The sequence below is a fragment of the Podarcis raffonei genome, chromosome 9 (genome assembly GCF_027172205.1).
Source record: "Podarcis raffonei isolate rPodRaf1 chromosome 9, rPodRaf1.pri, whole genome shotgun sequence".
In the NCBI taxonomy this organism is placed as follows: Eukaryota; Metazoa; Chordata; class Lepidosauria; order Squamata; family Lacertidae; genus Podarcis; species Podarcis raffonei.
Window position 1 is genome coordinate 75,090,067 of NC_070610.1, and position 19,234 is coordinate 75,109,300.

General features: G+C 47.0%; 1 protein-coding gene across 7 annotated transcripts in view; it reads right to left on the reverse strand.

Annotated features, from left to right (window-relative positions):
- Positions 1–16,369: 16,369 nt before the first annotated feature.
- The window catches only part of LZTS3 (leucine zipper tumor suppressor family member 3), a 76,840-nt gene continuing 73,975 nt past the window's right edge, over positions 16,370–19,234 (reverse strand). For all 7 annotated transcript variants that reach the window (XM_053402095.1, XM_053402090.1, XM_053402096.1 and 4 more), the window contains one exon: positions 16,370–17,278. In XM_053402095.1, the coding sequence (XP_053258070.1) occupies positions 16,562–17,278 (717 nt within the window). In that variant the 3' untranslated portion in view covers positions 16,370–16,561. The remainder of the gene's footprint in view (positions 17,279–19,234) is intronic.

The window sequence follows — 19,234 nt, forward strand, 5'->3', positions numbered from 1 at the left end:
TTATTTCCTGTTGTTGTTTAGTCGTGTCCGCCTGTGTCCGCCTCTTCGTGACCCCCTGGACCAGAGCACGCCAGGCACTCCTGTCTTCCACTGCCTCTCTCAGTTTGGTCAAACTCATGCTGGTAGCTTCGAGAACACTGTCCCACCATCTCGTCCTCTGTCGTCCCCTTCTCCTTGTGCCCTCCATCTTTTCCAACATCAGGGTCTTTTCCAGGGAGGCTTCTCTTCTCATGAGGTAGCCTAAGTATTGGAGCCTCAGCTTCAGAATCTGTCCTTCCAATGAGCACTCAGGGCTGATTTCCTTCAGAATGGAGAGGTTTGATCTTCTCGTAGTCCATGGGACTCTCAAGAGTCTCCTCCAACACCAGAATTCAAAAGCATCAATTCTTCAATGATTTATTTCCTACCCCGCCTTTTTCCTCCCAGGAGCTCCAGTCACCGCACATGGTTCTCTCCCCCTCCATTAATCCCCACAGCAACCCTGTGAGGTAGGCCAGGCTAAGAGGCAGTGACTAGTACTTGTCTAATAAAATTCGAGTTGCAGTTGTGGCATACAAAAACAATCTAACATCTTTTTTGGGGCAATTCCAGACCTGTTATTCTAAGAAGAAAGGCCTCTGGATTCTTAACAAATGTGTATTTCAGCATTTTTTTTCAGCTCATTATATATCTTCTCCCAGAAGTCTTTCACCTTGGGGCAGGTCCACCACATATGATGAAAGGTACCCTCCTTTTCTTTACATTTCCAGCATAGATTATCACTATTGTGATAAATCTTTGCTAACTTTACAGGGGTCAAGTGCCATCTATACATCATTTTCATTATATTTTCCTTTAACATTGTAGCATTTTACATTGGATGTAGCATTTTACATTGGGGTACAGGAGAATCATGTATTATACGGTGCAGATGGCAAAACCTACTGGACTCCCAAGGTCACCTTTCATGGCCCAGTGGGAATTTGAACCCTGGACACTCCCAGACCTTTAGTCTTACACTCTCTAACCACACCAACTCCAGTGTGCTAACATACTCAAAATTAAGTGCCTAATTGGGATTAAAGTTTAGCCAGGACCTTGCGCAATTAAACAGGACAAAAGCACTCTGGGTGACCTGTTTATTGGGCGTGTGCCCTCATTTGCTATTTACTGAGCATTCATTCTGATTTGTTTACAGGGAGATTAGATGCTGTTGCATCAAACAAACAGCCCATGCTTTCCAGTGTGTTTTCTTGTTGCTTTCCTCTAGACCAGATGTTTTCAACCTTTTTGGGAGTCCACGGCTCCCTTGGCCAACTGCATTCTTTTTGCTGAATCCCTGTGGGGCTCAGGAGCCCAGTTATGTCACCTCTTGCCTGCAGAGCTGGCAGCCTCTCACCCTTTTTTGAATATCCTCCCTTGTGGAATGTTCCCTCCTCTCCCCTCTCCTTGGGAGTCCTCTGGGCAGCCACTGCTGCTGCCCCTGGTCTCTGAGCTGCCCCCTCCCATTTGCCTGCAGAGCTTATGGCCAGAGCTGCTGCAATAAACAGCTGTGCAAGCCTTGGGGAGGCAGAGATGCGAGAACGCATCAGGGAAGGGAGGAAAGGAAAAAGAAACTGAGGCCATTGTTGCCCACGGCACCCCTGACCATCATTCAAGGCACCCCAGGGCGCCATGGCACACTGGTTGAAAACCACTGCTCTAGACTAATGGTTCTCAAAAAACAAACAAACCCCGGGCCACATTTAATGATTTCTCCCTGAATGGTAGGGGCAACCCAGCAAGATGGGTGGGGTATAAATAGTAAAATTATTATTAAAAAATAATGCCTGTTGTTGCATTTGCAATGCCCTGTGCTAGATGTTGTATGACTACAGACCTATTGCATTAACATCTGTAGTGATGGATTGCTTTGAAAGACTGGTCCTTCAACACCTTAGAACCTGCTTTCCACAGGACTTTGATAAACATCAGTTTAACTATAGAAGAAATAGGTCCACGGATGATGCGATAGCTACCGCCTTTCATCTTGCAGCTAGTCATCTAGAGAAACCGGAGAACTATGTCAGGATGTTGTTTATTGATTATAGCTCAGCTTTTAATACCATCCTTCCGGACACCCTCATTAAAAAGTTGACATGAACCTTTCTTCTACTATCTGTGACTGGATTAAAGACTTTCTGATAGATCGGACACAAACAGTGAGGATTGGACATGTAACATCTAATTCCTTAAAAATCAGCCCTGGCACACCACAGGGATATGTGCTAAGTCCCTACCTGTATTCATTGTATACATACGATTGTGTATCATCTGACCCATCTACTGCAATTATTAAGTTTGCAGATGACACCACCATAATGGGTTTAATAACAGGTGGAGATGAATCAGCGTTTAGAGGGGAGGTCCAGAAAATATCTACATGGTGCCTAGGGAACAACTTGCACCTTAATATCAGCAAGACAAAGGAGATGGTGTTGGACTTTCAGAGGAAGAGAGGAGAACTAGCCCCGCTGTACATCGGGGAGGGCTGTGTGGAGAGAGTGTCTTCCTTTAAATTCCTAGGAGTTTATCTCAGTGAAGACCTTACTTGGAAAATTAATACAACCCAGGTGGTTAAGAAAGCCCAACAGAGACTCCATCTCCTCAGAGTATTGCGAAAGAACGATGTCAGTCAACATTTGATGATCTCCTTCTACCGGTCCACAATAGAAAGTGTCCTTTCATACTGCATCACGGTGTGGTACTCTGGTTTGACTTCATCTGATAGGAAGTCCCTACAGAGGGTGGTGAACACAGCACAAAATATTATGGGCTGTCCTGTGAATCCGCTGGATGAAATAACGGAAGAACGTTGCCTCAGGAGAGTGAGGAAAATTCTCAGGGATGATTCACACCCTGGCCGGCACTTTCTTGATCTGCCCTCGGGCAGAAGATACAGAAGCATGATTAGTCGCACCAACAGGGTAAAGAACAGCTTCTATCCGTGGGCTGTTAGGCTGCTGAACGAAAAGATAACAGGTCAACTGACTTTCGGTTTGGGGTGTGTGTGTATGTGTCAGTAAACGAGGGGAATTAAGACTAAGAGAGCTGAGTGGGGGGTGCTCGTGTAATCTCACTGTATACAAGTTGTACAAGTGACAAAGTATTTCATTTCATTTTTACAGATTCTGAGGCCACCTTGCATTGTGTGCTTTTATTATTGTTTTGTTGACATGCTAATTTTTGTGTAAACTGCGTTTGAGCTTGTCAACAGGCCATATAAAAATGTTTTATGATAAACTACCATGCACTTTTGGGCATGTGAAAGTTTATGCCACAGTATATCTATTACCCTTTGAAGTATCCCCACGACTTTTAATGCAGATTAGAGTCAGGCTGAGCATTTCTGTGCTAGCCATTAAACTCTTAACAGTGTCCTTAGCAACAGAGGAGGAGATGTAGCATATATATTTGAGAGCGGTTGTTCACATCCATCTGTACTTCACGCTTGCTGACCAAGGCAATAACTATGAAGAGCAGCAACTATAAAAAGAATGAACTGGGAAACAGATGGACGTTTAGACAGGCCATGAATAATTCTGAAACTCGTGATAGCTATGCCATTATGGCAATTTATGGGCAATATATCCTCCCTTAGCTGTGTTTGGTTTTTTCTCTCCTTTTCTGCAGTTTATATTCTAGGGGGGTTGACCACAGTTGTATGCTGTATTCCAAATGTGCCCCCACCATCTATTTGAATGAAGTTGCTATGATATTTGGAAGACTGAAATCAAGACAGCTGGTAATACCTAACATAGAATTTGTTCCTACCACACAACACCAATGTTTTCAGGAAGCTCCCAATCTCTCTTTCCTGGAGCCAGCTCAGACCCCATGAGTGTATACTAGATGTGAATATTTTTTGCTCCAATAGACATCACTTTACATTTGGAGCTAAACCACGAGAAAGGTGTGATAATTCTTTGCTAAATCGCAGTTCTGCGTAGGGGTGATTTTGCAGCTGAGAAACAGTGAAGGAAGACTCTTTACTGTCCATGGCCCCTACCGCCCTGCTACACTTTCCACTGCAACTTCCCCCTCCTCTCCTCCTCCAGGGTTCCATACAACCATTCGTTTTCCTTTCACTCAGCTTCGAGATGTCTTTGGCTGGTGGATGGGGCAGGGCATTTACACTCCGTATGGGATTTTCCTATCTTGAATAATTTGGTCTTGTCCACAAGTTTGGTTTAAGGGCTGTTTTTAGAATCCTAAGCTACTAGCCCTCATGGCTGCAAACACGAGCATAGCCAGGATTTATTGGGGGGGGGAGGCATTATGTTAGAGGGGGCAGAACTGAGTTATCTGCAATGCAATTGGTCAGTAAGTAGTATGCCTTCACCTAGGAAATGCAAGCATGAAAACTTCCTAAATTTGCATAATTTTACACTTGCTGTTCTTTTAAACATCAGGGGAAGGGCAAAGGGTTCGGAAATGGACAAACTAATAAATAACCCAATTGAAATGAATTATTGGCGTTTTCCACTGTACTGCAAACTTTCCAAGAGACCCACCTAGCTCAACACCCGGGCACCAGACCAAATTTTAGGGCCAAAGGTCTTTTTTTTGCTACCTTTGTGGCCTTTTACAAGCCATATAGCATCCTTGTGGCTAAGGGATGTTGCTCTATGCCTCTGGGTCAATCATTTGTTCATTTCCTACCCTTAAAAAAGAGGCACCCCACCTTTCTGCTTCAGCTAGTTTCAGAGCTCCCAGAGCTGCTGCTTGTGCAAAAAAATAAAACCGTTGCTCACGGTTATAATCCCAGCTAGCTCAGCTTCATGAAAGCATTCGGACATGACCACAACTAAATGCCATGCAAATGCCCAGGCAGATCCATTAATTAAATCAGCTGTTCAGCAAAGGCCTTAATTGGGCCGTGACGAGCTCCCGGAACAATTGTGACGAGAGTTTATTCCTCGTCTCTTGTTCTTATTAACTGCCACTTCCTCTGCAACGACAGGCCCCTTACGCTGGAAAACTGCTTATCTGCACGAGGTTCATCGCCTCCCAGGAACCTAAGAAGAGCTCTGAAAAATGAGGCCAAGGGTTAATCTAGATCAGAGGTAGGGAATCTCATGCCCAGGGGCCAAATGCAGTCCTGTCTGGCCCTCAGAAGTCTCTCCACGCCACACTCCCATCTTCCCAGGCTGCACCCTTCACTGGCCTTGTTTTACACCCTCCTTGAATGTTTCTGACGGGCTGGGATGTGCCCTTTAACCCCAAGATGCCACTTGCTTCTCTGGATGGGGGATAAGGAAGAGGGTGTGCAGGTGGGAGCACAAAATCTAGCCTAAAGGTAAAGGTAAAGGGATCCCTGACCATTAGGTCCAGTTGTGGACTCCTCTGGGGTTGCAGTGCTCATCTCGCTTTCCTGGCCAAGGGAGCCGGTGTACAGCTTCCGGTTCATGTGCCAGCATGACAGCTGCTTCTGGTGAACCAGAGCAGCGCACGGAAACGCCGTTTACCTTCCCGTTGGAGCGGTACCTATTTATCTACTTGCACTTTGATGTGCTTTCGAACTGCTAGGTTGGCAGGAGCAGGGACCGAGCAACAGGAGCTCACCCCGTCGAGGGGATTCGAACCGCCGACCTTCCGATCGGCAAGTCCTAGGCTCTGTGGTTTAACCCACAGCGCCACCCGCGTCCCTACTGTGCACTTAAAATTTATATGAATTGCTTTGCCCACTTTTGTCTCTGGCTGCATCCATCACCGACAAGTGGCCCTTGGAAGGTTGACCAGAAGAGAATGCAGCCCTTGGGCGAAAGGTTACCCACCCCTGATCTCGATCAGCTCCCAAGAAAGTGTGCACAACCTTAGCATCTTTGTAAGATACGTTGGCGAGACTTCGGTAGGGCCTCTTTATAATCGTTCATGGGCTTAATGCATTTCTAAACTGGACTGGATTTAGAGGCAGGTGGCCCAGGTTGCCAGACTCTGGGCAGGGTGACTGTCATATGATACAGCCGCTCAACAGCTGGAACAAATTCCACAAACAGTGGAACATGTGGATCTTGCTCCTGCCCCAAGGTTCCCTGCAATAGACAAATTTCCCCTCCCTCCCCCTAAGCCATAAGTGTCTGTTTTTGTAACTGCAGCCACTTTTTCCAGCCATAGAAATAGAGGCAGATTCATTCTTATTTCCATCAACAAAAACACTGCAACAGCTTTCAAATGTTTAAAGGGGGTCTTTCTCCATTTTTAATTTTTGCTCAGATAAAACGCCTTCAGTCATATGGAGATATAGACAAGACAGATGTGTGTAGTGTGTGTGTGTGTGTGTGTGCGCGCGTGCGCGCATATGTACACACCAACATATACACATACCTCTCTACAGATATATTTACATTATTTTAGAAACCACTATCCCATGGCAAGAGCTGTTCTTGTCTTTAAAAACCAATGAAGACGTACAAGAAAAGAGGAGATGGCGAAACAAGTTTATTATTATTTTTAAAACTATTATGTCTCTGCTGCACATAAAGAAAAGGACTTTTTGTTGTAGCCTTCCCCATCCAGTTGCTTTGGACTACAGTTCCCATCAACCTCAGCTGCACAGCTGGGCTGCCTGGTCCAAAACCTCTGGAGGGCATCAGGTTGGGGAAGGTTGCTTCATTCTTTTAAACACAATGACCAACAAGGCGAAGTTGGTGGGTCAATGTCCGAATTCAAGGGTTGGAAAGGATACACACCTCAAAGTGTTGGTTCTGAAAAGATTCTTTTTAAAAATAAAAAAATAAAAATTGTGTTTCAGTCCCTCCCCCCCCCCTTCTTGTGGGATTTGTGGTTTTAGTTTGCAAATCTCAGAGAGACATAGTTCAAAGAACCATCAACAGTCAACATGTGACAAAAAGATTAACAGTTTTGATTCAGTACACTTCTGGCTTAAATTCACAGTAAGAGCAGATATACAGAAACAGATTGAGGCTTATGGTTTGTTGTTTGTTTTATAAAAAAGGTGGAGGAGAAAAATAACATCTAGGCCATTTTGCTTCCAATGTGCTGACCCAGAGCCAGTCTAGATTTTGTGTTTTAAAAGATATTAGCCGTCAGCAAAATCTAAAAACATGCAAACGAGAAGAGTTCTTATTGCTGGTGAAATCTCACTGGGTTATCCTGTCAACTAATAAAAAATCCTGCAGCTTCACGTGTGTTATTCCACGTTTTCCTAGGACAGACTTCCCCAACTCGGTGCCCCCTGCCAATGCTTTTTGCTGTTCTGCAACTCCCACCAGCCCCTGCCGACACAGCCAATAGTCAGGGAGTGTCTGTTGGAGAAGGCTATTCCAGACTGTCATCTACCTGGTAAAGACTAGTCTGAATAATGCCTAGTCATTATTTGGGTCGTCTGAATAATGATGCTTCTTTTGTGCTGTGTCCCCCATTTACAGTGTCTGAACACCTTCCCCACTTGAAGGATCTAGCAAAGATTTTCCCATTTGCAGCCAGCCAAGGCCACCACAATTGGCACAGTGGTCTCAGGAGGCAGGTATTAAAGAAACTGCCAGTTATTTAATGACTACATTTTATTAGGCTTTTTACCTCAAGGGGGTGCCATTTGACTTTTCTCCCTCAGATGATGCTAGATCTGGCCTGAACTGTAGGAAGCAAAACTATTTTTGTCTTTGTTTTTGACTGGTGGGTAGGAACTCTGTGTCACTCAGCCTAGCAAGTGAAGTCTCAGCTCCATTCAGTCTCTCCAAAATTGATGCAACACACACCAGAAATTAGCCGGGGGGAGGCATCCTTTCATTGATTTCATTCCCAACAAACTTCAGCTCCAGCGCAACTTATATAGAGTCTTGCCAACTTTTGACATCTAAATTTCCTAGCTTCTGGTGTTCCGGCCGGCAAAGGCTTCCCGTGCAAAATAATTCCACAGCCCAGAATTCCACAAGTCCGGCAAGAAATGAGTCATTACTGAACGCAGCCTTTCAAGACTTTTCTTTGGTAACATACTTACAATGAGCCGTAGAATGGAATTCCCCCATGCGTTGCTTGTTTTGAACTGTGACCATGCGTTGGGCGACAGTACAGTGTGCACAAAAACTATTGTGTGCATACAGCCTTGTAGGACTTAAAAAGACAGCAAATTGGGAAAAAGAGAACTCCCCCAGTTCCCTGGTTTATCACAAAGCTGTGAGCCCTCTTGCCCTGTCTGCTCTGTCCTTTTCCATGTGTGATATCTGCAAAGTGGTTTTGCTATGGACAGCAAAGTGCGCACACACTGGGCTTTTGCAGATGTCTCTGTATTACCTAGCTCTGAATACAGAATGAAACCATAGAATTGGCCAGGACCCAAAGAGTCATTAGGCTAACCCTCTGCCATGCAGGAATCAAATACAGTGGTACCTCGGGTTACATACGCTTCAGGTTACAGACTCCACTAACCCAGAAATATTACCTCAGGTTAAGAACTTTGCTTCAGGATGAAAACAGAAATCGTGCTCTGGCGGCGCTGCGGCAGCAGGAGGCCCCATTAGCTAAAGTGGTCTTCAGGTTAAGAACGGACCTCCGGAACGAATTAAGTATGTAACCAGGGGTACCACTGTATTTCCTGGCAGATGTTTAAAAACCTCCAAAGGGGAGCCCACCTGCTTCTGAGGGAGCCCTTTCCACTGTTGGGCAGCTCCTACCACCAGAAAGTTCTTCTTAATGTTCAGTCAAAATCTCCTTGTGATTTGAATAAAAATATCCTTGTAATATGCCCAATTACGATTTTGTTTTGTTATCTGCCGTACTGTGCAAACACACACACACAACCAGTCCTTTTGAGGAATCTCCAGTTGGAAGCTAGCTATTGTAAACTGAAAAGTACAGAACCAGTTCCTTCTGGTCAGTAGTTTTAGTGATGACCAGAGGGCAGAGAGAAGCATTTTGAAGGAGGGATTCTGGGTGGAGATGAAGGATTGCAACTCAGCCCCAAAAAGCGGGCTACTGGGAAAAAATCATAACCACGCAGAATGGTCAATACAGGTTTCCCTCGTTGGCAGCTAAGGCACTAGAGAGTGTGCCTTTAAGAGGACTGCATTTTAGTTTTATTCCAAACCGTGAGGGTGGCAGAGCTGTAGGCTATTTCTATTCTTATTTCCAGTTTTGTCTCATTTATTCTTACCAACTTTTGCTGGTCCTTCAGGTTGGGAACAGGGAACAGTTTTTAAAAAACTTCTCTCTGAACACAAAGAACATCAGCCTCTAGAAAAAAAGCCAAATTTCGGTTTCTTCTGCAAAAATAAAAACATGTTGAATTAAAAATAAATTCCTCTGAGGGGGAGCAGCAAGATTTACAAGAGGAGCAGGGAGGGAAAGGGTATCTTGTTCCATTCTTGCCTCCCCCCCACCACCCAAATCTCTCAGACATCCACAGCAACAAAAGGCTCGCTCCCCCTTTCATCCAAATCACAGTGGTTATTTCCCAGAAACTGGTATTTTAAAACAGTGGCATTGCTTCAGCACCCAGGCCTCTCAGTTTCCCCCTGGTGTTTAGGAAACATCTATTAAGGACCATTTCTCATGGCATCTGTGCATGGCTGCCTATTGTATTCCCGCCCCACGCCCAGATAGTGCTGTACGACCAAGCAGCTTATCCAGATGAGGTGTTTGCCATAAAGCCAACTCGCCATTCGGTATCGCAACGCCTAGCGTGCCAAGCAGTGGCTTAACGGTTGCGACGGACTATTGCGCTAAACCGAAATCCTGCACAGCGTCCGACTACCTGAGAATCTCAGCTTTTCGCTTCGGAGAACAGCAAGCGTTTAGCCCTCATGGGTGCAAAGAGTAGCAACTGGAAAATGTGCTGGCGGCACCTCCTCACAAGAGAACCCACAGCACGCAAAACCCAGCAGGGATTCTGTCAGTCGCCGAGGCCTAGAATCTCATGGCACCAGCATAAAAAATAGAAATATGGTTCCGGTAGCATCCCGAAGGCTCATCCGAGCAGGTCTTTGGTCACAATGGCCAGGAATCGGAAGCAAATATTACAAAGTGCTGTTTCAATGGGGCAACGGGTGGGTCCTGCAGGGTTTTTTGCCCCTTTGGCTGCTTCCGTCCACAATGCACCTGCAGGCAGCGGTGTCTCTCGGGAATTTCTTCCAGGCAGAGATTCCTCAGGAGCAGGGGTGGGGTGAATCTAAGTGGTCTTGTTCAAGTGAGTTTGGTTTCAAACCACAAGTTAGAAGCGACAGCACACAGACACTTCAAAATAGCTTAAAATCCTCAGGTTCCCCCCATCTACCTACAAGATTATCGTCGGGTAGACAGAAGACATACACCAAAACAAGACTGCCATGTGATTTGTAACCCCCAGGAAGGTATAGTGTAATCTTAAGAGTGCATGAAACCAGTGGGGCCTTGGAAAACCCTCCAAGATGTTGTCTTCTTACCAGAAATTCAGTTCTCGACAGTGAAGTCTGCTCTTTCCACAAAGCCCAGTTACTCACAAGAGTTTTCTCTCTCTCCTTTTTGTACACGTGTTTTGCTTTAATAATCATATATACATATACAGAACAGTTATTTACATCCAAGTACACTTGTCTCTGTATAACTTAGCAGCATATAAGTAAATGATTTGCTTCCTAGTTCAGTTAATAAGCACTTTCACATAGACAACCCGGCAGTGATTTTCCTGCAGATGCTAGCAACAGTAAGGTTTGCCCGACACCGCCACCACTAGGCAGAAGGCCTCTGCCTCAGGTGGTAGAATCTGGGCACCATTGTAGGCAAACCATTTCGTTCCAAAACCTATTTATATATATTTAGAGAGGGTGACTCTGCGCACATTTCTGAGAGTGTTGTTTCTTAGGCACCAGAATGTCTGAGAAGGCCTGACATCTTGCTGTGGTGGGTGATTGGGAAAATTGGTGTAGATTGGGAAAATTGGTGGGTTCTTCTCTGATATCTATCAAGGTTTCCCCCCTGACAAAAAAAGCACCATAAAAAACCCTCTGAAGAATTGACCATCAGGCATTCTGGAGGCAAGCTAAACCATGGATTGCGCAAAAAAAGGAAGAAGACCCAAAATCTTTTATGCAGCCAAATCAACTTACAGCACAAAGTTTTTGCTGCTGTTACTGATTCGCTGTGGAAGATGCAAGGGCACGTCTGCACCCCAAATATAAACCATCTTAAAACTGGGTTTAACTATCGTGGTTTCCCCGTAAATCGCAGGAAGGGTAGTCAAAGCCCCAAAGAGAAATGTTTTGTCTCCTCTCTTAATACGAGTGCTCAGGATTTAGTATTAGGTAATAAAACGGGGCTAGAAATAAGATTCCGGAGACAAAAAACCCTTAATCACAGAATGTAGACTCTAGCTTACATATTTCATGGTCAGAAGATGTGGCAATAACAGCTGTGGGCTTGACAGGGGAATTCCACAAATTGGCGAGACACGGGCCAATTAGGGACTCCAGCTAAATGGGCCTGACATTTAAAGCACTATGATGCCACTTCAAACAGTCATCGCTTCCCCCAAGGAATCCTGGGAGGGCGCTAAGAGTTGTGAGGGAGACCCCGATTCCACTAACCAAGCTACAATTTTCAGAGTGGTTTAACAGTCTACCCCCTTCCCAAAGAACTCTTGAAAATTGTAGATCTTTGAGGGAAACAAGGGTCTCGGCAGCCTTAACTAACTGAACTTCCCAGGATCCATTGGAGGAAGCTGTGATTGTTTAAAGTGGCATGGCACTGCTTTAAATGCACAATGCGGATGTAGGGCCTGAGTTCCCATTGCCGGGGAGCAATAGAACTACTTTTGGGCTTCCTGAGAGTACTTGGTTGGCCAATGCGAGAAGCAGGAGGCTGGACTAGAGAGAGACTCCTGGCTGACTTGACCTTGAAAGGCTCTTCTTGTGTTTTTATGGGTTCCTTGTTTGGTTGGGTGCCAAATCCGCTACCTGAGCTTGAAATGGGATTAGCTTTGCAGTGCAGACAGGCTCCAGATTTCCTGCTTCCAGGCAGCACCTCCTATCGCAAGGATGCCACGTTCCTCCAAACACTTAACTTGGCGACGTTTTGGTATTGGAAAAATGCCACAGCCCTTTCCTGTCCCAGCTAGCGAGTGGCCTTTGCTTTTAATTTTTGTTTTAAATCACTTTAAATGCAAGTCCAACAGCACAATGGTAGCCACGAGCTCCTTCAGGTGGCCCCCTCCTTTAAGTAAGGAATTCTGAGCTCCCAATCGCTTCCAAGAATAATTGGTTCTCTTATCAGCTTTGCATAGCATTCATTCCTTTCCTAACCTAGGGCAGATAAGGTTCATTGGAGGGTGTGGAAAAGCTAGGAGGAACTGGCTGAGTTGGTACAGACTAGCAAAATACTGCTTTTGAGCAAACCCATTTGCTCAAAAGCTCTGCCGCAAATATGGGAGCCCAACTCATATTCCTGGGACCTAATCAGCACTTGCTAAATAAATCTAACTGCATGCAGCTGAATCAGCAGGGACTTGATGGCAGGAACTCCATCGCGAGGGAAGAGGAACGTTACCAACTGCACTGGCTCCTGGTGGAGTACAGGGTCAGGTTTAAGGTGCTGGTTTTGACCTTTAAAGCCCTATGCGGCCTAGGACCCATGTACCTACGGGACCGCCTCTCCTGGTATGCCCCGCGGAGGACCTTAAGGTCCACAAATGACAACACTTTGGAAGTCCCAAGTCGCAAGGTGGTTAGATTGGTCTCAACTAAGGCCAGGGCCTTTTCAGTACTGGCCCCAACTTGGTGTAACGCTCTGTCACAAGAGACCAGGGCCCTGGGGGACTTGACATCTTTCTGCAGGGCCTGCAAGACAGAGCTGTTCTGCCTGGCTTTTGATTTGCTCAGTCTGACCCTTATGTTTCCCTCCCCTTATGGTTTTGATCTATGGGCTACTTTTAAAATGAGGCTGTATTTTAAGTTGCATTTTAACCTGGATTTTAAATTAGTCCCCCCCCATTATGTTTTTACTGTAATTTTACTGGTGTTAGCCGCCCTGAGCCGCATCTGCCTGGGGAGGGCGGGGTATAAATAAAATTTATTATTATTATTAATGCAAAAGGACTGGATGGTAGAGCCAGCAGGAGAGGAAACATCTCGGGCGCCTGGGGCGGAGTGCCCATAGGGAGGAGACGTGGGGCCTCAGCCGCCCTACAGCTGGGGGGAGGCAGCGGGCGGACTGCGCAGAGCCTGCAGACGCCAAGACACATGGCCCGTGCGCGCTGCAGGCCCCGCGGTGACAAGTGCCACCCGCCATTTTGTCACCCCCTGTCAGGGTGGCACCCCCCTTCCTACGCCCCTGGGTAGAACACCTGCTTCTCATGCAGAAGGCCCCTGGGTCAATGCCCAGAATCGCCATGCGGGGCTGGGAATGCCTTCTGCCTGAATTCCTAGAGGGTTGCTGCCAATCAGTGTAGACGATACTGAGCCAGACGGACCAATGGGCTGGCTCAGTATAAGGCAGCCTCCACATGTGTGTGTTTCTGCTACTCAACAAAAGCAATGTTCTGGGGGAAGGGCCCGAGGGGAGAGAAAAACCACCCATCTCTCAATTGAGATCATCTCTAATTCTAAATGCAGTCATACCTCGGGTTACAGACGCTTCAGGTTGCGTTTTTTTGGGTTACGGACCACTGAAACCCAGAAGTACCAGAATGGGTTACTTCCGGCTTTTGGCGGCCGTGCATGCGCAGAAGCGCTAAATCGTGCTTTGCGCAGAAGCGCCGAATCGCAACCCGCGTCTGCGCACGCGCGGGTTGCGAACGTGCATCCCGCACGGATCACGTTTGCAACCCAAGCGTCCACTGTATGTTTGGCCAAACCATCTTCCCATTAAAAAAATACAAACCCACTCTAGTTTTTGGCTGAGCAAAGAGCAGTGCAATGATCTAGAACAGCATTTCCCAAAGTGGCTTAGTGGGATTGCCTAAAGGGGTGCTAAGAGACAAGGGGGCGGCCGGGGTGTGGAGGTGCAAATGATGATTAGCCTTTGAAAAGCTAGGGTCACTGGATCATCCATTTTGCTGAATTAATTTAACGTAATAATTGTAATTAGATTTTTTCTTTTATAAAAATAAATGTTTTGAATTTTATTGTGCTCTTATCTTCCTTGGTGGGTTGTGCAAACCGCTGTTCTGGAATACTGGTTTTTTATAGGGTAGGGAGGCACCAGGGATGAATTTAAGGAGCCAAGGGTGTGTGTGTGGCTTGGAAATGTTTAGGAACTATTGACCTAGGAGAACGCTTGTGCTCCTGCTTTCTTAACCATGCTGGACAAGGCAGATGATCAACTGTGTGTGTGTTTAGTGTTTGGAGTCGGACTAGATGCCCACATAATTTCCTTTCCATCCTCGTTCTTCTGCCTTCTCCCCCAATGCCAATGTGGTAGATTAGTTCTTGCCCTCCTGGCTGCATTAAAGGAACGAGGTGTTAAGTGCCAACTATCTAAAATGGTAAAAGGGACAAGGGTGGCGCTGTGGTCTAAACCACAGAGCCTAGGGCTTGCCGATCGGAAGGTCGGCGGTTCAAATCCCAGCGACGGGGTGAGCTCCTGTTGCTTGATCCCTGCTCCTGCCAACCTAGCAGTTTGAAAGCACGCAAGTGCAAGTAGATAAATAGGTACCGCTCTGGAGGGAAGGTAAATGGCGTTTCCGTGCGCTGCTCTGGTTCGCCAGAAGCGGCTTAGTCATGCTGGCCACATGACCCGGAAGCTGTACGCCGGCTCCCTCGGCCAATAAAGCGAGATGAGCACTGCAACCCCAGAGTCGGCCATGACTGGACCTAATGGTCAGGGGTCCCTTTACCTATCTAAAATGGTAGTCAATATTAAAAAATGTTATGTTTTGGGGGGGGGCGGTTTCACTAATCCAGGCCTACTGATGCCACCTCAGTTCACGGCCCTCTCATTGGGATATCTGGAGCACTGCCTTTGAGAGTTGTTTAGATTCAGTCCACGCTGCAGAGCATAGGTTGTACATGCTAGGGAAAGTCTTGCCTTCTCCTATTGTATGTGCAGCCTCTCTCACAGCTTGTGTGTGTAGATGCCTAAGGGCTTAAACTTGCAAGAATCAGATAACCTGCAAACTGCTCCCATCCGCAGCATATGAACGCCACCACAAACTAAGATGGAGTGTGAACCAGGAAGTAAATAAACACGCCTTGCTTCCAATTTTTAATCGGCTTAGCCTGGGACTGAAGGTGGCACACATGAAGCCCGTAATTGAGAACTCAGAATTGGCTTTCATAGGGAACTCCTTCAAACGGGGGCAGCAGACAGCGACACTACGAATTCGTATCACTTTTATACTGGTCATGGCTCCTCTCAAAGGATCCTGGGAATTGTAGGTTTTCTAGGTGCTGAGAATTGCCTGCAAGTGATCTGCACCCCTTTCTGCTCTCAGAACAACAGTATCCAGAGTTATCTCGGGAGCAGAAATTATGATTTATGTCCGGTTGTGACACAGAAATGCTCCAAATGTTCTGGACCGCAGCTGCCATCACCCAGACTCTCGGCCTCATTGACTGAGGCTGATGGCAGTTGGGAGTCTGATACCTGGAAGGCTTCCTCAGAAAATAGAGAGGTTCTGCTGATGTGGAAGAGAACGTCCCTTTTCCCCTGAGGAATGTCAGAGGGATTCCGCCCTGGGTTATGGCAAAGATGAGGCAAGCCTGAGCGTGGCATGAACTTCTACTAGCCAATATGGCTAAAAAATGCCCTGGGAAAAGAAGGTGGGCCAGAAGACGATTAAGAGAGGTGCTGTGGTAATGGCAGACACAGAAAACTCTGCAGTGTCTTTGTCAATGGGGCTAAGGGAAAATAAAATAAAAACCCACACCAGGCACGCCAACTCCTAGGGGCAGAGAGCTCTTCGGCCCGCCTCAATATTTGCTGGCAGGGGACTGGGCCCCCTTGATGTTGTGGGGGCAGAGAAGGCCGAGTACGGTGTGGTTCAATGGCTGGCTCCTCCTGAGTGCGAGAGAGGAGGCCGCACCAGGCCGCCCAGTTGGCCTCTTCCCAACAATGCACGTCACACATGTCTGATGTCATACATGTGATGTCATCCACGTCACGTCGAGAGGAAGCCGAGCGGGGAGCCCAGTGTGGCGCGGCCTCCTCTCTCACGCTCAGGAGGAGCCAGCCATTGAACCACACCACGGCGGGCTCCCCACTCGGCTTCCTCCCGCCAATGTGCGATGACATCACATGCAAGTGACACACGTATGATGTCACGTGTGCGACGCGCGTCCCAAGCATGATATCACACACGCTGGCCCCCCAATCTTGGGTGCAAGACTGCGCCCCTGACCCCTCCCCACATACACACACTCAATCACCCCACAATACTCCTGATGTCAGCCCATCCCTAGAAACTCAGAAAAAACACCTGTCTCTATTTTTCCTTTATCACCTGCAAAGCACCAGAGCATTGTGGGAGATGCCCAGGGCAGACGAACTTACACTGCTGGTTATATAGCATATTAATTCTCCTCGGGAAGATCACCGGCTGAAGTACATGCACAGTAATTTGGGGAGGTGGGGTTGGGGGGACAACGTACTTTGAACGCCTCAAGTCCTTTCCTCAGATCTCTGTGGACTCTATCCTCTCCAGTCTGGAAGGAGTCCATGTTTTCTTCTCGTCGGTGTGTGGCGGGCTGGTGACCTTGCTGGTCATTTCGCTGACTTTGTGCTCGAGGATTTGGTTCTTCTGGTACATCTCCACGTAATTCAGCTGCAGCTGCTTCTGGTACTTGATGACCTTCTCCTTCTCCTCCTGCCAGGTGCGCCGCTCCTCCTCAAAGTCCAGGACCTGCTGCTCCCGCTGCTGCCTCTCGGCCTTCAGCTCCGCCTGCAGCCGCTCCACCTCCTTCTTCAGCGCGTTGAAGTTCTCCTCGCTCTGCCGCTTCATCTTGGCCTCGTCGCTCTCGCAAGCCAAAGGGTCCCTCGCCAGCTTCTCTGCCAGCTCAGCACCAAAGTGGCCGTGGGCTCCGCCTAGGCTGGTGAGGGTCTGCTTCAGGTTGGAGACCTCCAGCTCGCACTGGTCAAGTTTCTCCCTCAACATCTGCACCTCGCCCATCTTCCGCTGCAGTTCGCCCTCGGAGATCTCCAGGCTGACGCTCTTGGTGCTGTAGGAGTCTTTCAAGGTCAGGATCTGCTCCTCCTTCTCCCTGAGGAAGCTCTTGCCTTCCTTGAGCTGGGTCCGCAAGCCGACGATCTCGTTGAGCTTCTGGGAGACGTCGGACTGGGAGTCCTTCAGCTGCTGCTTCAGCAGAGAGATTTCACCAGCCTTTTGGCATACCTGGAAGAGAGGTCTTGTCATGAGACAACTCACAACAGGGTTTGCTCTAGCACATGCTATGCTTCAAGCAATATCATACCACTCTGAACAGTCATGGCTCCCCCCAAAGGATTCTGGGAGCTGTCATTTGTTAAGAGAGCTAGAAATTGTTAGAAGACCCCCTATTCCCCTTCAGAGCTACAGTTGCCAGAGTTTCCTGGGAAGAGGGACTGATTGTTAAAACACTCCGGGAATTGTAGCTCTGGGAAGGGAATAGGGATCTCCTAACAGCACCCCCAAAAAACTACAGTTCCCAGGATTCTCTGGGGGAAGCCATTGATTTGTGAAAGTGGTATAGCACTGCTTTAAATTTTAAGGCCTACTTTATGCTGCTGCACCAGCCCCACAGAATAAAAAACATAAGGTGCCACAGCGCTCCTGCCCAATGTACTTTACCCAGGCCCTCTACACGCAGAAATGCCGTTAAAGACGGACACATCTATCAGTCTTGGGATTGCTCAGTTTCTCATTTTTTCCACTGGTAACTTCCGTTTCCCACATTTTCATTTCAGCTAGTGACCTATTTATTTTTAAGTCCTCGTGAAAATTCATCAGCTCCCTAATGCAGATTTCTTCTAATGTATGCCGTTTTCACTAATATGCACATTTTTGCAACGCAGTTTGCATAATACACGTTTTATGCTAGTTTACTTGCCCATTACTTGGCTAGAGAACAGCATTGCAAAATTCAGACAACTGCACATTTCATACGAGAGCCTTTTTAAAAAAATGTGCATTGTTTTGGAAAATGCAGATAAGGTTGGTTCACCTTTAAATTTGAACTGAATCAAATTCCCTCCCCTGCCCCTTTGCTAAATGCTAACCACATCTATTGCTGCAGAAACCAACAACTCTCACCTCCCAGGCCTGGTTAAACATGCTGCTCTCTTTGTGTTGGAGCTTTGAATTCTCATCTAGTAACAGCTACTACAGGCAGTCAGGCTGGAGGAGCTCACAGAACTCTCAGAGAAAAGAATGGGAAAAGAGACCTTTCTTTGCCCTAAGGGTGTCAGGCTAAATGATGTATAGCAACTTTAAGGGCTGTACCTGTTTTTGCCAAGGATGAAGCTGCTTGCCCCATCCCTGTGCGTGCAGGGCAAGGCAAGCCCGTCCCGGGAGTATTCTGCACCCGTCTACCTGTAGTGGCTGTTGGTAGACGAAACTGGTTGCCTTCCTCCAGCCTTCCAACACAAACCAATAGTTGTTCAAATAGAGGCATTTCCTCATTAGGATGGGAAGATTATGAGCCAGCTCTGAGAGACAGAATGGCTGAGAGTTTGCAGCAGAGAATGTAGCTTGAACCTCTATGCATGATCCCCAGGGCGATAAACAAGGACTGTTCCAATAAGCAGATAGGGGCTCCAATGCACACGCCCTCATTGTGAAAGTTATATGTGAAGTATATGGCCTAGGACCCTCATACCTACGGGACTCTCCTGGTATGTCCCACGGAGGACCTTACGGTCTTCAAAGAAAAACATCTTGGAGGTCCCAGGCCACAGGGAGGTTAGGCTGGCCTCAACCAGAAGCAGGGCTTTTTCGGCTGTGGCCCCAATCTGGTGGAACGCTCTGTCACAAGAGACTAGGGCCCTGTGGGACTTGACGTCTTTCCACAGGGCTTCCAAGACCACCAGGCCTTTGGCCAAGGCGCAGTCTGACCCACTCTCTCCTTCTGTAATCCTCATAGCACTCTAGCCCAATGGTTGCCTTTAATTTGATTCTGAACTGATTTTAGAATGAATTGATTTTAGAATGTATTTTAATTAACTGATTGTGATTTTATGTAAACTGTGTTGCTTTTACTGTTGTTAGCAGCTCTGAGCCCGGCTTCGGCTGGGCAGGGTGGGATATAAAAAAAATATTATTATTATTATTATTATTATTATTATTAGCTAAGAGTCTCAACTGACCTTGATT